At 53.0% G+C, this 7,254-nt stretch overlaps 1 protein-coding gene across 2 annotated transcripts in view; it reads right to left on the reverse strand.

The window, feature by feature from the left end:
* Positions 1-3,230: 3,230 nt before the first annotated feature.
* The window catches only part of DEF6 (DEF6 guanine nucleotide exchange factor), a 20,492-nt gene continuing 16,468 nt past the window's right edge, over positions 3,231-7,254 (reverse strand). For both annotated transcript variants that reach the window (XM_032409966.1, XM_032409964.1), the window contains 6 exons: positions 7,061-7,169; positions 6,557-6,855; positions 5,311-5,477; positions 5,005-5,203; positions 4,015-4,105; positions 3,231-3,816 (listed from right to left, as the gene is read on the reverse strand). In XM_032409966.1, coding sequence (XP_032265857.1) covers positions 3,593-3,816; positions 4,015-4,105; positions 5,005-5,203; positions 5,311-5,477; positions 6,557-6,855; positions 7,061-7,169 — 1,089 coding nt within the window. In that variant the 3' untranslated portion in view covers positions 3,231-3,592. The remainder of the gene's footprint in view (positions 3,817-4,014; positions 4,106-5,004; positions 5,204-5,310; positions 5,478-6,556; positions 6,856-7,060; positions 7,170-7,254) is intronic.

Consider the following 7,254-nt stretch of genomic DNA (forward strand, 5'->3'; position numbering starts at 1 on the left):
CACGAGTGGGCAGAGGAAGAGGGAGAAGCATGCTCCCCACTGAGGAGGAAGCCCGATGGAGGGGCTCGATCGGGGTGGGGGGGGCTTGATCCCAGGCCTCTGGGATCATGCTCTGAGCCTAAGGCAGATGCTCAACTGACTGAGCCACCCAGGTGCCCCAAAATTTAAAAAAAATTTTTTTTAAAGATTTATTTATTTATTTATTTGAGAAAGCAAGAAAGAGAGAGTACATGAGAGGGGGGAGGGTCAGAGGGAGAAGCAGGCTCCCCACTGAGCAGGGAGCCCGATGCGGGACTCGATCCCAGGACTCCAGGATCATGACCTGAGCCGAAGGCAGTCACTTAACCAACTGAGCCACCCAGGCGCCCCAAATTTAAAAAAATTTTAAGTTTCATGTAACTATAAAACTCTGAGAAATTTTTTTCTGGTTTGTTTGGCCATTGCAAAATTAGTAATACACAACTGATCAAAACAACATAAATACTATGATTTTTATAAGTATTACACATAAATACAAAGGATACATTGGAAATGTATTTTTTTTTAAGATTTATTTATTTTGAGAGAGAGAGAGAGAGCATGAGCGGGAGGGGCCGAGGGAGAGAGAATCCTAAGCAGACTCCATGGAGCCTGACGCTGGGGCTCGATCTGATGACCCTGAGATCATGACCTGAGCCAAAACCAAGAGTCAGATGCTTAACCAACTGTGCCACCCACGTGCCCCTAGAAAATGTTTTCTTTTTTTCTTTTTTTTTTTTTTAAGATTTTATTTATTTATTTGACAGAGAGAGACACAGCGTGAGAAGGAACACAAGCAGGGGGAGTGGCAGGCAGAGGGAGAAACAGGCTTCCCGCCGAGCAGGGAGCCCGATGCGGGGCTCGATCCCAGAACCTGGAATCATGACCTGAGCCAAAGGCAGACGCTTAATGACTGAGCCACCCAGGCGCCCTCATTGCTATTTTTTCATTTACACTTCATTTTCATTTCACATCAATAAGTAGATGGGAATTGAGGATTTTGATATAGCAGTGGCATCTAAATCTCAGTTGTTTACCAAAAAAAAAAAAAAATCACAAAGATCTACTATGAAAAGATACTGTTAATGATTTTTCAGCTGACAATGCAATTAAATCCTTCTAGGTTTTGAAAGCAAAGATTTAGAAACCTCCTGACTTGAAAACAAAAAGAATTTATTGTCCGGCTTTTAAGCCATTCATTTTCTCAGCACCCACAGCCAGCACCAGAATTGCAAATTGCTGCTTTGTTTAGTGTTCCAGGGCATTCCGCCCCTCTCCCCCCAGCCAGTCCACCATTGAAAGATAATGGGTGAGCGAGTGGTGAACCTTGTTACAGAAAGTAGGGAAGGCGACAATGAAAGATGACAGCGGTTTTGGGTGCCTCAGTGGCATAGTCGGTTAAGCGTCCAACTCTTGGTTTCGGCTCAGGTCGTGATCTCGGGATCATGGGACTGAGCCTCGCGTTGGGCTCCTCACTCAGTGCGGAGTCTGCTTGAGATTCTCTCTCCCTCTCCCTCTGCCCCTCCTGCTTTCTCTCTCTCTAAAATAAATAAATCTTAAAAAAAAAAAAAAGAGGATAGCAATTTTGGTAAAGAGCACGCTTGGAAGTTGAGGATCTACAAATTGATTTTCTTAAAACTCCTTGTACCCTAGAGATACCCCACCTCCAATTAGAGGACCATTGACTTTCCCACCAGAGGAGGGATTCCCATCCAGAATCCAGATTTCTTGTGCTCATAGATGTATTATGTTTCTTTCTACTTAATGTTGTTTCCATGTTCTCCTACTCTCCTTCCTTATGAAAAATTTTAAGGGCCATTGTGAATCCCTTTGTCCCCACCTGCATCCCAGCTCCTACCTAATGCTTCCTTCCCTTTCTTCCGAATTCCTATTGCCCTTAGAGTTTGAAGCTCACTTCCCATCCCACAATATGCATTGTGTTATACTGGTAGTTTTGTTTCATGACACTTTAAATAGACTGTAATGAAGTTCCTTGCAATAGGGCTTGGTGTCCTTGCAAAAGCAATGAATTTTGATATCAGCTAGCACATAAGCTGCAGGAGGGCAAGGACTCCATCTGTTTTGTTCTGTGCCGTGTAGCCAGCACCCAGCCCAACACCTGGCATGTAAGAGCTTAATAAATAATTCATTGAATAAATGAATGGACTTGAGTTTGAATCTTAGCTCCTTCATCACTTTTAAGCTGCGTGACACCCAGTCATTCCTTTCAGAATTGAATCATTCAACAAGCACCTGTTGCAGGCCTGCTAAGAGCCAAGCATTGTGCTGGGCCCTGGGGATGTAAATTGAAGATATGTCCATGCCCTCAAGGAACTCAAGCATCTGGTTATGGAGGCTGTTACATGAAGTGAGGTGGGAAGGACAGCCAGTGTGCAGGCCCAGGGGAAGGAAAAGGAGGGGAGCCGTTAGCAGATCTATAAAGCAGAGGCATAGGAGGCTCTCCTGGGCTAGGGCGTCACAGGTCTCATGTGCCACATGTGGGAACGTGAACTTGACCTGACCGATTAGATATGGGGCAAGATGGAGAAGGAGTCGAAGGTGAGCACACAGGAGGAAAATATGAAGGCCCTAGCCGTGGCAGTGGCCATAGCCATAGAGAGGGAGGGATAGCTATGAGAGAGTGAAGGAGGATCTGCCGGATTTCATGATGGGCTGTGTACCACGAGGGGTATGGGGGGGAGGAGCACCCTAGATTTTCAGAGCTCTGTCTTAGGTGACAAGGTCAGTGAGTCAAATAAAATGGGAAAAGAAGCGAGTTTGAAAGGCTTTGGGCAAGTTACCTGACCTCGCTGGGCCTCAGTTTCTCCACATGTAACATGAGAATAATAATATCCACCTCTCAGGGTTGCCACGACAATGAAATAACCAGGGAAACTGCAGGGCATAGACTAGACGCTCAGTAACCACTTCTGGGTGATACTAATAACAGTGCTTGCTTGTGGGCCGAGCACTTAATCCTGACAACAGCTCTGTAAGGCAGGTACTATTCGTAGCCCTGTTTTACCAACATGGGAACTGAAGCACAAGCCGGTGAGCAGACTGGACCAAAGTCACCCAGTTAGTAAGTGGCAGAGTGTACTTGCCTCGCCCCTGCATTGCACTTTACTCTTTCTGGGACCTAGAACTGGATTTGAGGCAGGAAGAGCGAACATGGCAGGAGAGATGGACGGCAGACCTGATCAAGGGTTCATTCCAAGAGCAGTTTTTATTTGGAAATGCGCCTCCACCACCTGGTGGCCGTCTGAGGGCACACGCCGTTGGCTTGCTTGTCTGCTCTCTTATCCAGCCCAGGGCACAGGGTCCTTGGGGGTAAGGCACAAGATTAAGTTCTCAAGGATCAACATCCCAGACAGCCTCAGTGGTCAGGGGCCTGGGGCTGGTGCCAAAAATGAACTAGGCTCCATTCTGGACTGTGTCATGGCTGGAGGGCCGAGGGGGCTCCTGGCACCAGGACTTCAGCTCCCTCTTCTGCGGGGGCTGGCATCACCCACAGGCCAGCTGTGGCCAGGTTCTGGTGGGTATGAGGTTGGAGGGCGGGAGGGGATAGCAGAGGCTAATTTTCTGGTGCTGGGTCCAGTTTATCTTCCTGAGGGGTAGAAGCTGAGATGGGAGCTTCGTCCCCACCATTGAGGGACTTCTGCTGCTCGCTGCTGCTGGGCGAGGGGGTCCGGTTGCCCTGGGATCCCCAGCGGGTCAGGCGCTTTAGGGAGGAGTCGCGGCGGGCAAGTAGATGTGGCTGGAAGCCTGTGAAGGAGCTGCTGGTGGTGGGACGCTTATCTGGCAGAGAAAAGGCAACTGCAAGTAAGGAGAAAGGTGCACGCGCAGGGGAGAGGTTGAGGGGCCTTGCCTCAGCCCGTGGGGGAGACGAGAACCTCCTCTCAATCCCACATGGCCTCTCTAGATCTGAAGGGATCCCTTTCTCCCTCCCTTCCCTGCCCCACTCCAGAGAAAGCTCCAGGGTCTACCCCTTCTCACCTCCAGGCTCAATTGGATGCATGAGCCGGTTCATCTGAACATTCCAGTGTTTCACGTTGGTGCTGGCCTGGCGCAACTTCTGCTGGGCAGCCTGTGGGAGCAGGGCCAGCGGAGAGCGGGTCAGAGACACCATCCTAGACAGGGTATCTTGACCTTCTCGAGTTTGTAGGCCTCTTAGAATCTGACATCTCCCCAGGAAAACTCATATATGTTCTTAAAGAGTTATATAGATGAACAGTTAGCTTCCAATTTCAGGGGTCTCATGGACCCCCAAAGGGTCAAAAATAGTCATCATTACAGTTTCCGTTCATTAAGCAGCTACGATGTGCTAAGTATATTTATTATTTTAGTTAATCTCCAGAGCAGAAGTTAACAACAAAGTGCAAAAGAAGTTAAGTGACGGGGTGCCTGGGAGGCTTAGTCGGTTAGGCATCTGACTTTGGCTGGGGTCATGATCCCAAGGGTCCTGGGATCGAGCCCCTCGTCAGGCTCTCTGCTCAGGCGGAAGCCTGCTTCTCCTTCTCCCTCTCCCTCTGCGTTCTCCCCCTCTCTCTCAAATAAACAAATAAAATCTAAAAAAAAAAAAAAAAGAACATCAAAAATCAAAAAAACAAAACAACAACAAAAAAACCCTCTTCTATGGAGATCAGAGCCAAAGTACAGGGAGAGCAAGGTAGGCGCTTGGAAGAGTATGAGAAAAAAACTTTGCCCAGATTCATAATAATGATAAAAATAGCAGCTAATGTTTCTTCCGCACTTGCTACATACTAAATGTCAGCCATCAGCTCCTTTAGTCTTCAGACCACGCTATTAGAGGCCCCTTTCCCAGATGAGGGATTTGAAACTCAGAGAGGTTAGGCAATTTGCCTGAGGTCACACAGCGGGGAGACGGAAGAGTCAGGGTTTGAGGGAAGGCCCCAGATCCTGCGCGTGGAGGCGCTCACCCCGCCGGCCTCCATCCTATCCCCCCACCCCCACCCCCGGCCTCACCTCCACGTCTTCGTCGGCCCTCTGCCGGTTCTGCCGCACCTCCTCCAGCTGCAGCTGGGCTTGCTGCAGCGAGCGGCTCTGCAGCGCCATCTCCTGCTGCAGCTCTTGCTTCTCCTGCTGCGCGCGCTCGATGTAGCGCTCCTGCTCCTCCTTCAGCTGCAGCAGCTGCTTCAGCTTCTCCTCCTCCTCCTCTAGCAGGCTGCGGGTGGGCGGGCGCTGCGTCGTCTCCAGAGCCAAGGCACCTCGCAGGCGCTCAGCAAGTGGGACGCCGGGGAGTCAGGGGAGGGGAACGAGAAGGGGTCCTACCGGGTCTGGGCTAGGCGTACGGCCTCCTCGTCCCGCCGAGCTTTCACCTCCAGGTGCAGGGCCTCCTCGAGCCTCTGCTGCATCTCCTCCAGCTCTTGGATCCGCTGCCGCTGCCGGGCAGCCTCCTCCTTCTTCAGTTCCATCTCAGCCTGCATGGAGGCCCGGGCCTGTGCCGGGACGCGGAGCCACGTCACTGGGGGCACCGCGTGGGGCAGGGGAGGCTGCAAGTACGCTGCCCTTTCCCCAGGGCTCCGCTAGGCTGGCCCACATAGATATCTCTCAGTGACGGTCTGGGGAGTTCCTTCATGTCGGGATTCCTTCCTGATCTGATCTCTTTGTGGGAGCCTGACTAGGTCAGATAATGGTCAGTGAACAGATGCTACATGGTGGGGGGGGGCCCAAGTCACCCCCTGCCTAGCACCAGCCTTAATAATTATTATTATGTGTTATAATATTAGGTATTATGACTATAATTAGGGCTAGTGCTAGGCAGGGAGTGACTATAATTATAATAATTGTTATAACAACTAAAGGTATTTCCTCATTTGATCCTCACCATACCTCTAGGAGCACAGTTAGCATCAACACGTCACTGATAAGTGATTGAGGCACAGAGAGGCTAAGTAACTTGCCTGAGATCACAAGGCTCCTAAGAGGCAGAGCTGGGATGGAATCCAGGTGTCTCTAACTCCAGCTCTAGATCTCTTAAATCCTAAATCTGATTGCCTCTACATGCCTAGTCCGCCTCCACATTCGTAAATCCCTCCTTCCTCCCATCCTGCATTCCCCAAACTGGTTTCACTGTAAACTTAGATCAAGTCTAGTCCAATCTAGTCTAGCGTTGGTCCAAACTTATCCCTGACTAGGGGGTCTTTAGCAGCATCTCTGTCCAAGCCCCGCCCCCAGCCAAGGTCTCCAAACCAGGCCCCACTCTACACCTATAGCACTCAGCTCCGGCCCCACCCCATCTTTCATCTCAAGCCATCCCTCGGCCAGGTTCCTGCACCCCCACGCCTTCCTCATCCCGCCCTTGGCACAGGTCCGGTCCCGTACGCATGTTTCCAGTGCAGGGACTCTGTCCCAAGTCCCTCATACCAAGCCCCGCCTCCACGCCACTCCTTCCCAGGCCGCGGGCTCCGCCCTCGGCCCCGGCCCCGCCCCCGGCCCTCCGCTCCCGGGCCCGGTCTCTCCGCATCCCTCTCCCCCCGAGCCCCGCCCCCCGGCCCCCGCCGGGTGCGGGCCCCACCTGCTCCGCCTGGCGCAGTTGGCCCTCCAGCGCCTGCTGCAGCTCGCGGTGCTGGCTGCGGCGTCGCTCCTCCTCCTCCTGCAGCAGGCGCTCGGCCTGCCGCTGGGCCTCCTGTAGCAGCTCCAGCTCCTGCAGCTTCCGCTCCTTCTCCTCCTGCAGCTGCTGCAGGCGCAGCAGCTCTTCCTCCTTGGCCGCCCGGCGTCGCTCCCGCTGCTCCCGCTGCTCGCGCCGCTTCTGCTTCAGGTCCTTGTGCAAAGACATCTTCCCCTCGGCCTGCAGCCGGATCGCGGTCTGGATGGCTGCGGAGGGACAGGGACAGGGTCGGCAGGGGGCTAGCCGGGAGCAGCGGGGTCCTCGAGGTGGCCCACCTCCAGAAAGGGACCTTAGAGGTGGCTCGAGGTAGTCTCCAGCCTCCCGCTGGGCAGTGTGGTGACCCCCTTTTCACGGGCAGTGTTGTCACCCCCCGAGGCGCGGCCAGACCCAGGCCGTCCAGCGAGCACTCACCCGCAGTCCATTCCTGGCGCTGGCGCGTGTCGGAGGCGCTCATCTCGTACGTGCGGGAGGCTGTCTTCACACAGAACATGCAGCGCTTCCCCTCTCGGTCGGGCAGCACCTGGGAGAGGGCCAGTGGCCCCACACGCGCTGGCTTCACTGGCGCCGGGGCCACACCGCCGCCGGGGTGCTCCAGCTCCATCCCC

This window comes from Phoca vitulina, unplaced genomic scaffold (genome assembly GCF_004348235.1).
Source record: "Phoca vitulina isolate PV1807 unplaced genomic scaffold, GSC_HSeal_1.0 scaffold11, whole genome shotgun sequence".
Lineage (NCBI taxonomy): Eukaryota > Metazoa > Chordata > Mammalia > Carnivora > Phocidae > Phoca > Phoca vitulina.